Here is a 19,691-nt window from a genome sequence, read left to right as displayed (position 1 = left end):
AAAATCTGTTTACAGACGTTCTTAAATACTTTTCACAACAAAATTCATTTTAATTATAAAAAAATTGCGTAACAAACGTAAAAATTTAAATGAATAAAACATATTTAACTCAGATTATATTTATGAAAACTTGAATAAATAGATACTATTATTTAGTAAATTTATAGCCATTAGGTAAACGTTAGCTTTAGTATAGTTTTATACGGATCTAGTAACAACAGTAAAATCTAGTTAAACCTGAAAGACATTTTTTATGTTGTTAGAAAAAAAGTTAAAACAGTTTTTTATGTAGTACTGTCAAAATAAAATCAACATCTAGCTTTATACGATAGAGCTCAGTTATTTCTAAGACTAATACCATAAGAAAAAAAATTAAATGGCATTTACTAATAATTGTTTTTAAATAGTTGGAAAAAGACTTTTTTTTAGTTTGAAACTAACAATTCTTGTATGTCTGTAATCTCGTTTTGAGTGCAAATATTTATTACTGAAAAAAAAATGTAGTCGGTACAATTTTTTATTACATTTTTTTACAAAGTTAAGTAATTTTGTATTTTATACTGATTTAGCTAGGTTACTATAAATTTTCGTTTTTATAAAATAATCTTTAAGTTAAAAAGCATTTCATATAAGTTTTGATTTAATAAAGTTGTAGTTAGATATATATGTAAAAGTTTAAATAAACTCTACAGCAATTAAATTTAATTTAAATACAATCTCGCTGAAATTATTAACAATAATTTTTATCTACACTTAATATAAGGTAAGCTTTTGAACTTTGATTGTAAAAAAATTGCATAAACATAACAAATTTTCAAAACTTTAATGATTAATCTTGTAGAAAAAAAAATTTAAATTAATAAAATAAAAAAACAAATAATTTGAATTAAAAAATATTTTAATGCTTACTTTATTTTTTTAAGTTGTTATTTTTTACAAAATTGCTATTAAAAACTTTAAATGTTTTTATATTTGTTTACGATGTTTTACTAAAATTAAATACTTTAGATATAAAAAACATCGTAGAGTAAACTTTTTTAAGAATAAACACAATAACTTTTATTTTAGACGAAAACAATTAACATTTATGTACAAAATTCATAAAATATATCTTAAACCAAACCAACTTTTTTTACAATTTAAAATTCATTGACTGGTTATACAAAGTGTGTTAAACAATAATGGACTACTAATAAAATATTTAAAACCGTACAAAATATAATACAGTAAAACTTAGAATAAAAATTTAACGAAGTATAAAGTAAAACTGAATTATAAACATAAACTAATCTTGTTTTACTTTTTTACGTGTTTTTTTTTTCTGATTAATTTTTCCCTGCTCTGTTTACAATATTAAAACTAATTTAGTTGCTTACTCAACCATATACACAAACAGTTTATAGATTTAATTAAGATATTATGTGTTTAACAATAGACAAACTCAAGGTGTGATGGTAATTTATAAGTGATGGCTGTATTTCTAAGGTCGCTTCTGTTTGACGGTTTAATTTTTATATATTTGCGTTAGGTGGGTTAGGTACAAGGTTATAATTGTTCATAGTTGTCAATTCACTCATTTGCATAAGTTTGCATAATGTTATAAATGAAAACATCTTCAAAAAATTACAACTGCAGCTGACCCATTTTGCTCAAGGTTTTTTGTTATGTCTATGTTTACAACTAAAGAGGTATACTTCTAGCTGTAACTTTTATTAGAACTTGTTAAATGGTTGCAAAAATCAACAATGGTGTTATTACATAAGTTGAAACAAATCTTCAAAAAATACTTTTTACAGAAAATAAGACTTAAATAACTCTATTTAGTTATAAATTGATAATTTATGAATTTTTTTATAAAACTAGTAATATTTTTTGTGATTTATCGAAAGTATACCTAAACATACTTATATCAATAAAAGGTCTTAAGTTTTCATAAATTAAAATATCAACTAATTAATAATACTTTTTGTATTTATATCAACCACTGGATTTTGCTCTTGCAATGTTCAATTTATGTACGTTTTCAGACTTTACATGTCTAACAAGGGGGGAAGCAATTGTTTTTTAAGTTTCTTTCTAGTGGGGGTTTGGAAAATCTGACATAGACTGCTTGTCTATCAATACTAAAATATATGAATACCTCAAACTTTCAGGAAATGTTCCTTGCAATACTTAGGAAGTTCTGTATAAAAGAATTTTTTTAAATATTGCAAGGAACACTTCCTGAACGTTTGAGGTATTTATCTTCTCAAAAAACACAGGAGGAGATATATTTTTAGTTAAACAGTCTTTCTTGTTGTTTTAGTTTGTGCCTCCCATAAGGAACCTTTTGTTGCCTCAAACTTTGACCTGCTATATCTTGAAAATTATTTTAAATTTTAGAAATTTGTAAAAAGTAACTTGTAGCTTTTTACAAAATATGAAAACTGTTATTTTTTTATACAGTTGTCATTTGATAGTTAAAAATTAATATAAATGTATATGTAATATGGTTAAGTCACTAATACTTTATTTTATCTGTATTATAAACAGAGGGACTGTTTTATCTTGAAATACTAAATAAAACCTGGAATTAAAATATTTAAACAAAAGATGTCAAGTTTCCAAATGTGAGTTTAATTATATTTTATTTTATTATGTAAACAATGTTTCACTCAAATAAGATCTTCAATTGTTTATAAAAACTTAAAAGTTATGGTAAACAATAAAGATGTAGATGGGTATCTTAAATTAAAGCAGGAAATTATATTTTTCTCTTTAGTTATTTATAAGTTGAGAACTGTAATTTTTATCTTTAAAGTTAAAAGTATACATTTGAAATGTGATTCTTTTTGAAAAATTGGAATTTTAAAGAACTTTTTTTAATGAAACGATGAAATTTAGATTAGACAATAAGTTGTTATTGTAAAAATAAAAATTAAGTATTATTAAGATTTAAGAATTTTTTTTTATTAAACAGATTTTAAATAGTACCATCAGTATATCTTCTGTAATTTAATACTTTTGAAATTTTATTTTACTTAATGTTGTACAAAAATAAAGACAAAAGTATTCTAAAAAACAGCCTTTAAAAAATTTATATTTCTGTACAAAACAACTAAAAAATTAGTTACTTCTATAAATTTAGTAGTATATATAGTAATAAAACCATGTATAGTATAATAACCAATTTTTATTACTACAAAATCTATTAGTTTATCGAATACTATGCAGTATCCTAGAATCTAAATTTGTATATACAACATTTATAAATTTATACTTAATTTGAAATTTATTAATTTTATCTAAGCACTAAAACTTGCTTGTATCTATAAATTTACAAAGTAAAGTTTACAAAAAATAACTGTCTGGTAGTTTTTTCAAAGTTTAAATTAATAGAGAATATACTATGACTTTTCTAACATTTAAATTTTTATTTGATGATAAATTATGGCATGTGCTACTTTTTATTATCTCTAAACAGTTATTAATTTAAATATAAAAGATTTATTTAATCTTACATAAAATATATCCCCAAATTGCTTTTAATTACTAAACCTAATTTTAAAATTGTATTGAATAAATCAAAGTTAGACATTTTGTTCTTCTTTATAAACTTATAAAAGTCTAAAAACTTAAATGTTTATCAAAAGATAAATTTATAACACAATAAAAATTGTTCTTGATATGGGTTAAAGGTTGATTAGAAATTATTTATAAGTAAATGGTATATATTCTAAATTCATGCCTTTATCTATAATATTTAATTATAGTTAATTAATTTTTTTACACAGTTCTATTTAATTATACTACAATTAAATAAAAATGGGTCAGTGTCATACAGTTGGACCAAATGAAGCACTTGTTGTATCTGGTAAGCAATTTTATGCAAATTTTTCTTTTAATTATTATTTGTTTAATTTTGCTTGTCTTAAATTTGTTTTATATGGTTATATATATTAAAAGGTGTATTGTTAGAAAGTTTGTTCACTTATTTGAAAGTCTGCTTTCTAAAACCAGATTACACTATAGACTGATAATTATTCTAAATCTTATAATTAAGGTACATTTTTTGAATTTAGAAATGTTAATTAAAATAATTTTATTTATAAGCATTTTTAAATAAACTCCCATTATATTTTTCCAGGTGGATGTTATGGAAATGATGGTAAGAAGTATGTTATTGGAGGATGGGCGTGGGCTTGTGCTTTTGTCACTGAAGTCCAGAGGTCGGTTTAATTGCATTTTTGTCTGTATTATTTTTATTTTTAAATATATTTAAGGCCATAAGGGGGGTAAACCATGTTTTTTACAAGTTGAAATTATTTTATAGAGTTTTTTCTAAGCTTCAAGATGCTTTTTATCGTTTTGAAAAATTCAAATTATTTTTTAAGATATGACCAGTCTAAGTTGGGCTGCATAATAGGTTCCCTATGGGAAGGGAAAACTAAAACAGCGAAAAAAGACTATTTCATTTAAAATCTATCTCCTTCTACATTTTTCAAGCAATCTTCTTCAAACTTTCACAGTCTAATCTTTATACACAAAAAAACGTTACTTTGGAATTTAAAAAAAAATTGTAAAAATATATTAAAAAAAAAACTTTTTTTTTTAATTTCTGTGATAAAGTTTTTTTTTTTTAATTACTAAAATTCTAAAGTTAAGTTTTTTTCCTTTTATTATAAGGAACGTTTCCTGAAAATTTGAAGAAGATTGCTTGAAAAATGAAGGAGGAGATAGATTTTTATTGAATTTAATTTCCAAGACAATTGACCCCAAAAAATTTGCCAATTTTTACAAAAAATTAAATACTCAAAATTTAAATGACGTTTTTGAATTCTATAAAAACTGGCTTGTAGTTTGTACTTGAAGCTTTCATATAAAAGCCAAAGTTAATTTATAGCCTTAAATACAATCTTGATGAAGTTTAATGTTTTTCTCTGGTTCAGAGATTTGTTCGTTGATATTGTAAGATCATTTTGTTCTTATTTATCTTATCTTTTTTTTTAATTTTGATAATGTTAACAACAGTTTTATAGCAACAACAAAACATGTTTTGTTGAAGTGTATAGCCATATGAGTTCAATTTTTTTTTACAAAACTAACACTGGTGGTTATTTGTAAGCTAAATTAAAAAATAGATAATTAAAATTGGCATTAAAAATTATAATTTTTTACTTATGGTTATGAAATGCTTACTTTCAACTTTGAAGAAATCAAATTTACTCAAATTGAAATGTTTGTTAATTAATGTTGTTTAGATCATCATCAGAATAAACTTACTAAAAACTGATAATAATATAGTGTAAATTTAGTTTGAGCTAAACAAAATTAATTAATGAAAATTTTCAAAATGAGTGACTTAAGTTTAAATTTTTTATCAAATTCAAATAATCTATACTTTGATTGTTAACTATTACATAGATGTCACACCCTCAGGATACTCAAGATAATTTAGGACAGTTTGTAGTTTTTTTAAAAACTCAGGCAAACTCAGGTTTTTTTTCAACTCAGGATAACTTATACCAGTATGGTTTTGAAACCCATGATAGTTTTAAGACTTTTTGAAATTCTTGATCCATTTTTATTTTTTCTATATCTTGAGTGAGATTCACTTGTTCAGTTTCAATATTTTGATATTTTGTAACTGATTTTGTTCCTAACTTGATTTTACAGGTTTTGAAAAAATTGTTTTAATTAAAAAGAATATTAAAGATTGTTTAAGGATTTAAAAAACTCTGGATGACTTTTGACAGTTTTTTGATTCAAAAGTAACAACCCTAGTATTAAGATTAAAATATACTGGGAACATTTAAAAGTACCCTTTTATATCAAAAACTAATTTAAGGCCATAGGGGGGGGTCCAACATTTTTTTTACAAAAATTAACTTTGGCTTTTATATGAAAGCTTTAAGTTCAAACTACAAGCCAGTTTTTATAGAATTCAAAAACATCATTTAACTTTTGAGATATTTAAGTTTTTGTAAAAATTTTCCGATAAAAAGGTATGGACCGCAAATTTTTTGGGGTCAATTTTCTCGGAAATTTAAAAATTCACTAAAAACCTATCTCCTCCTTCATTTTTTGACCTAGAGACTTCAAATTTTCGGGAAATGTTCCTTTTAATATTTTGAAGAATCTGAATGTTGGAATTTTTGAAATTTTGAAAAATAAAAATTTTATCCACAAAAAACTAAAAAAAAGGGTATTTTTTAGACAATAATTTTTTTTTTTACTCAAAATTAAAAAAATTCCTACAATAGATCTCTTTAAAGTTTAATGATACACATTCTGTAAAAGTTTGAGAAAGATTACTCAAAAAACGAAGGAGGAGATAGATTTTTAGTGAAATAGTCTTTTTTTGCATTTTTAGTTTTCGCCTTCCATAAGGAACCTATTGAACGCCCTTTCTTTGATCGCTTATATCTCAAAAGTTACTTTGAGTTTTTCTAAGCGGTTAAAAGTGTCTGATAGCTCAGATTAAATTCTACAAAATAAGATCAAGTTGTAAAAAACAAAGTAGACCCCCCCTATGGCCTTAAATTAAAAAAAATATTTTTAAAAAACAACTGCTAGCTAACTTATATATTTTTCAAATAAGATCAACATGAATTGGCCTTAAAATGTTTTATTATTAAATTTTTGTTCAATAGATTTAGGATAATGATTATTTTTAGACTATGAAAATAGTCTAAACTTTTTAAATATTTTTGTCAAACTTTTTAAACCATAAATTATTGGAATGAAAGTATTTGAAAAATTGTTTAATCTTGATTATTATTATTATTATTTATAATCTCACTAAAAATCAAGTACATCAACAAACTGAAAAGTCATATTTTATAAACTAACAGATTATCATTAGAAGTTATGACTCTCAATCCAGTTTGTGAGCATGTAGAAACAGCTCAAGGTGTTCCGTTAACTGTCACTGGTGTTGCACAGGTAAATTTCTTGTTTTGATAGTGAACATATCCTTTTGTTTCTACAAGAATCATTGGTTTCATATGATTTATAGATAGGATTATATTTTTAAGTTCCTGCAAAAAAAGTCTATAGTTTTATTTAAATTAAATTTTGTTTATTTAACTTACTGTGTTTATTCAATTCACTAGTTTGTACAATTATTATGTAAAATACATGATATGTATTATTTTACACCATTTCGGTTTTATTTACCCTAAAGTTAATTAAATAAATTTATTAGAACTGAGAATTATTTTATTTTATTAGTATAAATAACGAAGCAATTAGTAAATAAACATTAATAGTAATGTATTTATTATTCCATACCAATCTGTATATTTACTCTACAGATGAAGCATTTTAAAGTGTTAACCTAAAATATTTTCAACAATTTCTTACAGGTTAAAGTCATCACAAACAAGGAACTTCTAGCCACGGCTTGTGAACAGTTCCTCGGAAAAAGCGTTTCGGATGTTGAGTCAATCTTGCTCCAAACATTAGAAGGCCATCTTCGTGCTATACTTGGTTAGTCATTTTATGTTAGTTCATAGAGGTGTTATAATAACAAATGCTTTAATGATATTTGTTTTCAATAATTCTTGTAGAAGCACTGAAAATTTTGAGCTGTAATTTACAAAACTTAAAACAGCCTAAATTTGCTGTATAATATCTTGCTTAAGAGGTTAAAATGTAAAATATAAACTAAGTTTTAGATGGTGTACAGATTATTATTGTTTTTAATAAAACTTTGTTAATGGATAAATGATTGAATTTAAAAGCAATAAAATATTCTTGTTTTAATATATTATTTATATAAAATTTGTTAAAAAATAAATGTAGAAAACATTTGTGGTAATTTTTCACATTCAATAACATTTAATTATTTTTTTTATTAGATTTATTAAATCTTTAATTTGATTTTGTATGATGCTTGCATTCAGCATACAACTTATAGAGCTTTTAAGCGTTGAATAATTGGTCTATTGTTTGTTTTTGACAAAGAAATTCCTAAGTACATTGAATGATACAAAGGTGTTATTAGCTAGGCTTTAGTTCCTTTATGCTGTATTCTTAAACATAAGTTTTAAACAAAAACAATTTTACTTCATTGAATTTGTATGAAAAAAGCTACATTTTTGTTTAGTTATTAATGAGAATTAAATAATTTAATTTAAATTACTCTGGTTAAATGTATGATTATTAACTAATTTATTTTAAGATAAATCTATTAATACAAATAAATATGGTTACATATTAAACTTAATTCATATTTGTAGCAAAGTTTATGTTAAACTTTTAATATTTATCTTTTTTTAATTATAAAGTTGAAATGAAATATAGTTTTTCACATCTCAAAAAGTAATAAAAATAAAATTTGATAACCACTTTGTTTTATATAGTAGTACTAAATGAAATTAGTTTTTTACTTAAATTTCTAACAGCTCATTTAAATATATCTCTCGTTTTATTTATACTAGGTGTTAGATCTTATTAAGTAAAATACCAATTTTTAAATTTAGTAAAAAAAAATATTAAGCAGCTTATTATGCTGTAAAATTTTATTGCTGCCAGTAAAAACAAATATGAAGCTACAAATGCCTGATCATATATATTTTAAATATTGTAGAAGCTTCACCAAAAAATGTTATTAGTAATTAAACTTTCAAGCGATTAGTAATAAAAAATGTCAATTTTTTTGTGAAACGCGTACCAAATTAAATATTGTTTTTAAAGTTATAAATACCATTAAGTGTGTATTGTACACACCTATTTTTTTTACAAGCATTATGACGTCACACGCAGGCACGCTCACGGTGGAGCAGATCTTCCAGGACAGGGAGACGTTTGCGACGCTGGTGCGCGAGGTGGCCGCTCCCGACGTGGGCCGGATGGGCATCGAGATCCTGTCGTTCGTCATCAAGGACGTCGTGGACGACGTGGACTACCTGACCAGCATCGGGCGGGCGCAGACGGCCGTGGTGAAGGGGCACGCCGACATCGGGGTGGCCGAGGCGCTCAAGGAGTCCGGCATTGTGGTGAGTAGTCTGTGTTTGGAATGTGTGGTTTTTTATTAGAATTTATATTATATATTTATGAATTTATTCTACAAATTCATTAGTATATAATGAAATTGTAGAATAAGTTTCGGTCAAAGACCTCGTCAGTGCTTAAATAAATCTAAAAAGATATGTAACAGTCATTATATATTTATTTTAAATTTTGGTTATTTTTAATTTAATATTAGTCAATTATATTTTGACTTATTGTTAATTCTAAAGTCATTTTTATCATTTATAAAGATCTTTTATTCTGTTGTTTTACAGTAAAATAAAGCTAATTTGGATAGTTTATGTTGGTGTCAACACCAACTTATCTACTTACTGACTTTTATTATATAACGACACTTTTTCTGTTCTTCCCAGGAAGCCGAATGCGACAAAACTCTGATGGATGCCAAATTTGAAGCAGACACAAAAGTTGCGGATAGCGAGAGAATGTACAAAATGAGTGCGGCGGCATACCAGAAACAAGTCAACACAGCGGTAAGTTAGAAAGTTGTTTTTAAAATAATTAAATCCTGTATAACAATTGTTTTACTTTAATATTGATATAAAAGTATATTTTTTTGAAATTTCTCATTATAATAAAGTAATTACTTTATTATAAATATTAAATCTTTTTATTGTTTTTAATCAGTATCTAAGTGTTTTTATAACCATATAACATACTAATATATCTTAATTTGGTAGTTTCAAAGTTTGCCAGCTCAATTATTCCTAAATTCTATTTTTATGTATTGGGGTTCTAGTATAATGCAATGCAATGAAATGCTTATCTAAAAAGAAATAAGTATTTATCTTCAGTACTAAAAAAAGGTTTATTGTTGTTAATTAGTTCAAAGTTATATATAAATTTAAGTGTTTCTAGTTTAAATGGTAATAAGTTGATGAAATGCCACTTAAGATTAAAAACCTTTACTAAATGCTTTTTTAACTTGATTATTGTTTGAAGTGTATGGATTATATTTTATAATCTATTATTACAATTTTTTAGTAAGTTATTGTAGCTTTTTTTTTAAGTAACCTTTATTAAAACCAAACGTTTTTTAATCACTCAAACTTAGATCATTAAATTTAAATCTATGGTGCTAAAAATAAACCAAATTAAAGTTTTGACTTGCTAAAAATGTTAAACGTGATGTTTAGCATTCTTATTTTACTTTTTTTAAAGACTTACATAAACACCAACAACATTTTTTTCATCTTATCTAAAATTTAGAATGTATTTTCTGTTTGTAAAACTTGGAATGTGTTTACAAACTGTGATGTATTATATACACAATTTTGTTTTTTACTTTTTTATTTAGCTTATTAAAAGTATTACTTTTTATTTTACCTTTTAATTTTCAAAGTTCCCTTTTTTCATTAAATATTAAGTTTCGATAAAAAGTAATTATTAGCATAGAAGTATATAGTAAAGAAATTCCTGTGGTTTTCTGAATTGTTTTTTATGCTTAAGGCGCATTCGTATTCTCCTATCGATCAATATATGTGAGAGCAAAGTTTGTAAATTTGGATTTTTAAAGTATTTTCATTTGTTTTGTACTTTTCACCAGACTTAAAGCGTGATTTGACTAAAAGTTGTGGTTAAATTTTAAACTGTTGCGCTAATGAAAAATATACCAGTGTAATAAGATACGCTTATAAAAATTTTTTTATGTGAATATATGTTAAAATAAAGTAAATTTAAAGTATTTACAAATATTAACAACTTTGTTAAATATAGTAAAGATGATAGAAAATGGTTGAATTTTTATAATTCATAAGTTTCCTATTTATATATATTTCTATTTTATAAACACTTTGTTATTCAAACATTTTTATTATATAAAAACCGCCACAGTATAGATACATAAAAAAAGTAAAGTAATATTTATAAAATTCATAATTATCAAAAACAATTGTAAGAAACCTGTATAAGTTTATATGAGAACTCACACATATTAAGGCGCAACTTACAGTAAAAAGGAAGTGCTTGCATTACTCACTCTGCTATTTTCTTCCATTCTTGTTGTGATTACTGTTATTGCTTGTGCAACTTGTCAATTTTTAGTTGTTATAAGAACTTTTATCAACGCCCTGAAGTTTAAACAAGTGTTTTTTGTTGAAGCTACTTGTTTAACCTTTCCAAATACTTATTTTGTGTGCTTTAATTTGTAAAAAAATCAACTGAAAATAAATTGTTAGATTGTAAAATTTAAGTTTTATAAAATAATGTTACACATAGTGATGTTAATTTTTTTCTAAATTACATTTAGATTTTTTGATATCTTAATTTAAGTACGAACTAACTTAAACTAAATAGTCGCTTTAGCCTTTAAAACCCTAAACTTAAAACATTTAATGCGAATTTAAATTGTTCTAAAGTAAATTGCAGGAAACTATTGAACAAAACTAGTAGTTAATTTAGAAGTAAAAAATTTTGCAACTTAGTTATTAAAAAAAAGACAAACTACGATACACAATTTGGCGAAGATATTTTTTTTCATTAAAAGAAACTGTGAATCTACAATACTATTTTTTTAGTGTTTTGTTTATAAATTACAGTTCTTGTTTTATAAAACTACCAACACAAAGGCACTTGGAATTGCGCTCACTTGAATGTCATGCAATTGTAGTCTTTCGAAATGGTCATGATTCAGTGGTGTTCTGTTATTCCTTTCAAGCCGAACAAAATCTCTGACCCGTGACGTATTTTATAGGTTGAAAACAACTTTTGCGGAAACAATGAAACCTAGCTTTTGCTCCTAGTCTGAATTTCAATACAACTTTGTAAATATTTTCACTTAAAGAGTCCACCTTTTTACAGTAAAGTTAATCAAAACCCGTTATGTTGTATGTGTAAATTCATCAAGATGTACTATTTATTGTTAGAAATTTTCCTTAAACTCAAAAGTTCCTAACAGCAAGTGTACTTTGTTTATATCAGTTGTTATGTAACTAAAGCATTATGTTGAATTTATATTTATTATTATGTCTATTCATCGCAATTTGATGATGTACTTTATGGTCAATGGGTATGTAAAAGCTGATATTTTTTTACCATCCTTTCATTTCCTCACAGCAAGCCGAGTCGGAGCTGGCGTACGAGCTGCAGGCGGCCAAGGAGAGGTCGCAGATCACGAAGGAGGAGAAGGAGATCGACGTGGTGCAGAGGAGGAAGCAGATCGAGGTGGAGGCCAAGGAGATAGACAGGAAGGACAGGGAGCTGGAGGCGACGGTGCGGAAACCGACCGAGGCCGAAGCGTACAAGGTGAAGACGCTGGCCGAGGGAAGAAGGTTGGACAGTAATTCTTTCAATTCTGTATACTTATGCACATGTTGCAGTTAAAAAAACTATAATGTTTTTTTTTTGCATTTACTGAAGTTTAAAGATCCTATGCCGTATAATATATGATACTTGCCGAGGGAGGAAATTTATAGTTTGTGGTTGTACTATTTAGGTAGTTCAATAATGTGCGTACTTACAAGGCGCACAGGGCTATGATTGAAAATGTTAAAGTTTCTTTTTGATTTGTTTGTACTTCTTTTAGTCTTGATGTCATAATTTCTAAGAAAACAAAGTTACATAAGTATCTGATGGGTTAAGAATAAAATTCAGAAAAAAAAATATATGTCTAATAGTTGTATTGTAATTGCTTTTAAGGGAAATAAAGTATATATATAATAACTTAAGCAGAGACTAAGGATTATTTTGAACATTAAAGCGACCAAGTGTTTAAGTCTTACTTTTTAATTATTTTTTATCGGTTGTAAAAGTGATTAATTAAGTAAAATTATCCGATTCTTGCAGGTGTTTGTAAATTTTGTTACTGTCAATAATCTTTAGTTAGTTTTATAAAAGTTATAAAATGTTTCTTCATTAGTATTAAACTATAGTTGTTAAAAAAAACAGACTTTTGATTGTTGATTTTAACTGTTTTGAATGAAGTAATATGGCATTATCTAGTTTTTAGAAATAAAGAAAAGAATAGTTTAGCGTTTTTTCGTAGGTGAATATTTTTACTCTACAACAAATGTTAAGAAAATCTAAACACAGAAAAAAAATCTTTAATTGCTAAAATACTTTTCCTCTTTTAAATATTAACGTAAGTTTAAAAAACACAAGATAAAAATCAAGCTGTTAGCGGCGAGTAAAAGCATACACGTTGGGTAAAATGTATTTAGAAGAATAAAAAGTGTTCTGTAAGTGAAGCGCATACAGTGAGCGCTTCATGAATATTGCATAAACCCCAGCTAGCTCGTGCACGGCTGTTTGGAATGCGAGCTATTTTCATGAGTTGGGCGTTTCTTTTCGTCTTCACGCGTTCTTTCTGTATGATTGATCTCAGCTTATTTCTGTTAAGTGCGCGTGTTTGTTTCTTTGAATTCGGTTTTAATTGGCGTTGATTTTTTTTTTTGGCTTGGTTGCTCGTTGAATTTGGTGTTTGAAAAGAAGTGCTTAAACTGACATTATAATTCTAATCAATCGAAAAACAAAACATGTTTTTGAAATTGAAGTTAAAAAAAAACATATAATCTTTGAAAACTTTTTAAACATGTTATTTAGGCTTAATTTAACTGGGTTAAGTTGAGTACAGCTTCTTTATTTACCTGCTGCCTTGCTTTTTAATATTCAAATAAGTTTGGTTTGTAAATATTATTAAATACTTTGTTAAAGTAGATTTTATTGGTATTGTGTTAAACGAACAAGTTTGCTTAAATCAAGTATGTAACACGTTTCTGTATTGTTTTAGATCGATATCTTTGCCTGGTCTTCTTTCAAACTTGTATTGATTTTGAACAACCTTTCTGTTTGAGACTTTCTTTATCTATTTGAAATCGACCTTTAATGTTGTTTGCAATGATTAGTTGCTCTATCATTATAACGTTTTTAATAAGGCTTATAATAACAATATGTTAAAGTAATACACTTGTCTTATATTTGTATACTGCTGTTATAATTTGTTTTTTTAAAACCTCTGAATTATTAACGTGTTTTCCTTGCTGCTTAACACTAGTTTTTGGCAAGCATAAGCTCTGATAATTCTGTTTAATACATTGATTAGTGAACTATTGTCATTGTCCCTTGGCAAGTAAGTTTATAGTACTTAGGATTTGTGTTTAATTGAGATAAAAGTATGCAAGAGTTATTTTTTAGCCTGTTAGTAATTTATTTAGTTTCGTTTTTTTTAAACAAATAAAATAATGTAAAAAATTCAAGCAAAGATTTTGTTAAGAATATTATATAATTATTTAATATATTTCTTATTTTTTTCTGAATAATTTTAAATATACAATACCATGAAATCATCTAAAAATCCTTATGAGCAGAATTTTTTTTTTGTTTAAAACAAACTTAAAAACAAACAAGCTTAATTTTTTTGCAATTTGTTTTGAAATTTAACAGTTTAGTAAGTAATGTAAGTTTAAAATAAATTTATAAAAACACATGTGTTTATAAAAATACAAATAATTTTTTTTAGGTTTTAGGCTTGATTTAATAAAAACACTTTATAAGTTTCAATCAAACTAGTAAAGCTTTTATTGTGATCAACCACTACACGTGTGACTTTTCAATAAGTTTTGTAAAGTAGATTTTTGTTTAGCATACCTTTACTACAAAAGTTTAAGTTTTCTTTGTTATTTAAATCAATTAACTATTGTTCTTTGACAGATAAGTGTTTTTCACTAATGATTTGTGTTTTTGCTAAGAATTATGTAAAAGGCACTACTTATTGAAAATACTATTGTACTTTATTGATTTTAATTTTTAATGCAAGTAATAAGTCCAAAGTAGTTTTTCTTAAATTTTAAAATAATTTTGTGGTTAAAGTTTACTCAGACTGCTGATTGTATTATTAAAAGTTTAAAACAAGTTCAAGTGAAATACTTTACTTTTAACTTTTTGTAAATTTTTTTTTTTAATAGTCACTTGATGCTTATTATAAGCAAAAGTTGTTTTGTTTATAATTGTCAAACGTAAATGATATTTAACAAAAAAATAAAAACTAAAAATAAAATTTGATAATTTTTATTTAAAAAAAAGTCCTTTAAAATACAAGATTTTGTAAGATATGTGTGTAAATAATTAAAAAGTACTTTCTAAAATTCCATTGTAACCCAGATATTCAAACTTTTATTAAGCTGTAAGTACAAAGCAAACACTTAAAAAGTTTTCTATTTGTTTCCATGCGAATGCCAAACAAAGAAATGTCAAACTTTTATGTTGATAGTGCGAAAGGTGTCGACTGTTTGTATTTTGCTTGATTTTTATTTTGTTTACATATTTAAGTTCTGTTTTTACTTTTAATCTGTATCAAGTTGAATTTAATTAGCTTTGTTTGAATTTTTCTACAGTTTTCTAATTATTTATGATAAGTTGTTGAAGTCATTTTGTATCACTAACTTTTCTCTACTTCTAATATAAAATCCTATAAAAAAGTACTTTTACTTCTGTTTTCTAAGAACTTGTAAACGTTTTAGGGAATATAAAGCTCTGCGAAGCATCAGTTTAGTAATATTTGAGAATTGTACTCTCTTTTGTTTTTAAATTTTACTGATTGAATTTGTTTTTAGTTGGCCTAGAAAATAGACTAAAACTGTTTATCTTCGAAAAATATTTACATAACAATAATAGTAAATAAGTTGAACTATCCAAAAAGTTAGGCTTAGAAACATTAAGTTGAAAATTTCAGTAACAAGTATATAAAGAACAAAACTATATTAAGTTTAATAACTATTAAAAATAATATTATAAATAAATTTTTTCTTTAAACAGTAACAATTTTAAAATAACAGTATTAGGTTGAAAAGGAATTTTATACTACATGTAAATAAATAAAAAATTTAAAGTATCAAGCAAGTAACACATAATTTTTAAGTTCATCATAAACAAAGTTATCAGTATGTATTTGAAATATTTCAACAGCTGATAAACCAGGTGTAATTTGTTGTAGATAAAGCATAACAAGATGATATAAATTGAAAGGTCAAACATTTCAACACCAGTTTTAAATTCTCAGATACTATAGCAATAACAATCTTTAATTATTTATCGAAAATTATAAAACACTAAAATGTTATTTATATATCTATGCAAATAAAACATTTTTAAGATACCAAACTGTTCAATAAAAAGTTTGGAAAAATTTAACAAAAAACCCCATCATAATTTAAATAGTACTTCTCTATTTTATATTATATTATATTATTTTATATTATATTTTACTTGACTAATTAAAAATAAAGTCGCAATAATAATTAATAAAGTATCTAACTTAATTATATGTTTCAGCTAATCAGTTATAACAAACAATAAAAAGAATCTAACTAAATAAAAGCTTTTAGCATACCCGCTGTAAAAATTCTGAAATGTGTTTGTATCACTTTTTGCAGATGCGAATATTTAACTGAAGGTTTTGGTCAAAAATTTATTAAATGAGATTCTACTAATTATTCTCAATTGTTTTTTTAAGTATATTTTTTCATTAAAACATTTTTAATTTCTTGTTAAAAATGTATTTCTACAAACAAATTTTAACGCATCAGAACAAAGACACTTGTTCGAAAAATACAACTGCAATTACTTTGAGCTGAAAAATAAAACTAACAAAGTGTTTAATCAAACACCATTTAAAAAAACAAACCCTCATCAGAACGAAGACAGTGGAGGCGGCGAGGGCGGAAGCGGACAAAATCAAGCTGATCGGAGGAGCGGAAGCCTCGGCCATCGAGGCGGTGGGTAAGGCTGAAGCCGAATCGATGAGGCAGAAGGCTTCGGCGTACAAGCAGTACGGCGACGCCGCTCTCATGTCCCTCGTGCTGGATGCTCTTCCCAAGGTGAGTGTTGAATATTTTGCTGGTTTCATACACATTTGTGTGGTTGATTTTTTAATTTGGAAATACTATAAGCGGTTTAGTTCAGTGAATAAAAAATTGAGCTGTCAAGTTACTACTAGTTCTCTTACTTCTGTTTAGAGAGTGTAATAAATAAAACAAAAATCTAAAATTCAGTTAATTTTTTGCACATCATTATTAATTAGTAGCTTTGAATGTGTTATTGTGCTAAAATACCTGTCCATTGTCGTTTAAAATGTCATGAAATTTAATTTTTGAAAAAAAGTTATAAACAAACAATAGTGGTCTCTAGATTTAGAATTTAAAATGTACCATTACCCAAAGTACTTGAAATAGCGTGCAACAAAAAGTCTTACACGTTCTAACAGGTAGCAGCAGAGGTGGCGGCTCCGCTTTCGAGGGTCGACGAGATTGTGATGATAGGAGGCGGTGGAAACGACACCACGTCCGAAGTCACCAAGCTGTTGGCTGAGATGCCCCCTGCTGTCAAGGCGCTTACCGGCGTCGACGTTTCAAAGGTCGGTTGAAAATTACATGTGTTTAATTTGTCTTATTGTTGATATAGCAAATCATACAAAGTAGTAGACAATTGATTACTGAGTATCATTTTCAACTCTCTATATCTCAAGACGAAGTAATGAGAAAAAAAATAGTATTAACAAGTTTGCTGTTTGGAAGGTTACTCTGAAATAATGATTTGTCTATAAACCTTAAAGAAACTTTTAGATTTTAAATTTATTATTTAGTTATACTTGAATCCATATCAAATATATTTCTATGATTTATATTACTGCTACAACTTATAAAATTGTAGAATTTTGAAGAATTTCTCTATTTGCTTAACATTTTTTTTTATAGAGTTCAAGTTCTTATTTTTTAGGCTATAAGTTTTGTCCAGTAATCCATTTACTAGTTAAGAACTTATTTTGAGATGTTAATAATTTGTTTGATGTTTGAAAAACTCAAAGCAATATAAAAATGTAAGTGTTTAATAATGGTTTCTATCAGTTTTCATCCGCTATATAAGTTGAAATCAAGTATAATAGTTAAGAAATAAATGTTTGAAATATTTTTATGATTGTAATCAGTAGACCAAAGAATTGTATGAAGGGCCTAAAATAAAGGTAGAATGTATTCTAACAACTTTAGGTAAAAAAATTAAGCAGGTATCTCTAAATAAACTTTATTTTTTCAATTTTAAAAAAGAAGGTTTTTTTCTTAGTCGTAATCAAAATACACTACTCTAGTTTATTAATAGCTATTGTAAACTTAATAAGACTTGTTTGTGGTGTATCTTGTCGACTTTTTAGAATACTCCTTAATAAAAATGTTACAGTTTTATTTATTTTTTTATAAAAATATTAATTTTTTTTAAATACCTTTAGATCATTATTTGAAGCCAAACTTATCTCAACATAGCGTTATAAACCATTAAAGTATCAAGATATGGCTTCAAATATCAGATTTTTTTAAACCTTATATATTTATAACTAAACTAAAGCACTATGCTGACTCAACTGTACGAGCAATCTAATTTTAATTAGATTTACTTACAAAAGTTTTCAACTGTTTTAGGTAATTAAATAACTAAGTTTTGTTTAAATTTATAAATACAAAAGTAATTTTTATAGTTTTATAATAAGCTACTTTAAATAATATTTATACTTTTAAACAGATGCTCAAAGAACTACCTGGAGCGAAATAAGCTGAACATTTTTCTATGACCTAAAAATGATTTAGTTTGCCTTTTTAGATTTTTAAATTTCTGTTTTCTACAAAATAATCTCTGTTTGACTGTATCTAAAATAATTATGTTACTGACCAATGCACTAACAAAAAAGATATTGGATTTGAAAAAAATTACGCAAATTTTTTTAAGTGTCTGAATTTGCAACATGTACATTTTATTCAGTTAAAATATTTAAAAAAATTTTATCAACTAACAAACTAAGTTTTTTTATTGTTTAAAGCTGTTTTGTTTTTACGTGTAAAATAATCAAGGATCACATTTAATGCACATTCAGCTTGAAGTTGATGCTGATGTTGATGAAACCTGTACATCCGATATTGCATGTGTTCATACGGGTTAACTTCGCTCAATATGTTTGAACTTGTACACCTACGAATTGTTTGCTTCAAACTTGGAAAGTACTTGCGTTGTTTCTGTTTTTTCTTTCTTTTCTTTCAATCTTGTTTTGTTTTGAGTTTTCTAGTCTGAATTAAATTTTTCAAAGTTATATGTAATGTTTAACAGGGAATAAACTAATAAAATCGGAACAGTTTCGAATGAACTATCTATTCTATTAACATTGTTTTTAGGATTTGTTACAAGTTGATTATTTACTTGTATATAACTATTTAATTTTACTACTTTTTATACTACAATTTATGTAGAGTGAGAAAAGTTTTAAGTTAAACTAAATGAAAAATAAATAAAAAGAATTTTTGACTAATTAATTTTTTTATACTATTTAACACGGGTAGCTGTCTAATTAGCAGCGTACAAAATTGAACGAGTGCATAAAATTGCACGAAGATACTTTTGCACAAAGACTAATTTGTGCGAGGGCACAAAGTTGCACGAAGCTACTTTTCAACGAAGGGTCACTTTTGCACGAGCAGACAATTTTGCACGGAGACATTTTTGCATGGGTTAATATTTTTTTCACTTATTTATTGATTTCTGTATTATTTTTTCTTTATATAGTTTTTTACTATCACTATAATCCTTACCCTCGGTCGGTAAGTTATTTTTTACTATCACTGTTACCCTTAACCTCGGTCGGTATTTTTATTTTTGGAATTTTTTCTTTTTTTTTAAGTATTAATTCAATAGTAATTTTTTTA

At 25.7% G+C, this 19,691-nt stretch overlaps 1 protein-coding gene across 1 annotated transcript; it reads left to right on the top strand.

The window, feature by feature from the left end:
• Window positions 1-3,771: 3,771 nt before the first annotated feature.
• Window positions 3,772-19,131, top strand: LOC145842597 (flotillin-2-like). Its single transcript, XM_082950066.1, has 10 exons — window positions 3,772-3,853; window positions 4,127-4,208; window positions 6,834-6,924; window positions 7,347-7,470; window positions 8,749-8,981; window positions 9,369-9,488; window positions 12,070-12,284; window positions 16,643-16,826; window positions 17,213-17,362; window positions 18,520-19,131. The coding sequence occupies exons 1-10, from the start codon at window positions 3,805-3,807 to the stop codon at window positions 18,547-18,549; spliced, it is 1,278 nt and encodes a 425-aa protein (XP_082806192.1). The 5' UTR covers window positions 3,772-3,804; the 3' UTR covers window positions 18,550-19,131.
• The last annotated feature ends 560 nt before the right edge of the window (window positions 19,132-19,691 follow it).

The sequence above is a fragment of the Thalia democratica genome, chromosome 8 (genome assembly GCF_965202585.1).
Source record: "Thalia democratica chromosome 8, ktThaDemo2.hap1.1, whole genome shotgun sequence".
Classification (NCBI taxonomy): Eukaryota; Metazoa; Chordata; class Thaliacea; order Salpida; family Salpidae; genus Thalia; species Thalia democratica.
The sequence above is the reverse complement of the archived record's forward strand: the minus strand, read 5'-3'. Positions and strand labels throughout refer to the sequence as shown.

Bases quoted from the DNA above. Each gene is read 5' to 3' on its own strand.
- LOC145842597 (XM_082950066.1), top strand. From the start codon at position 3,805: ATGGGTCAGTGTCATACAGTTGGACCAAATGAAGCACTTGTTGTATCT. The intron at 16,827-17,212 runs GTGAGTGTTGAA...ACGTTCTAACAG, and splicing joins TGCTGGATGCTCTTCCCAAG to GTAGCAGCAGAGGTGGCGGC. The intron at 17,363-18,519 runs GTCGGTTGAAAA...ACTTTTAAACAG, and splicing joins CCGGCGTCGACGTTTCAAAG to ATGCTCAAAGAACTACCTGG.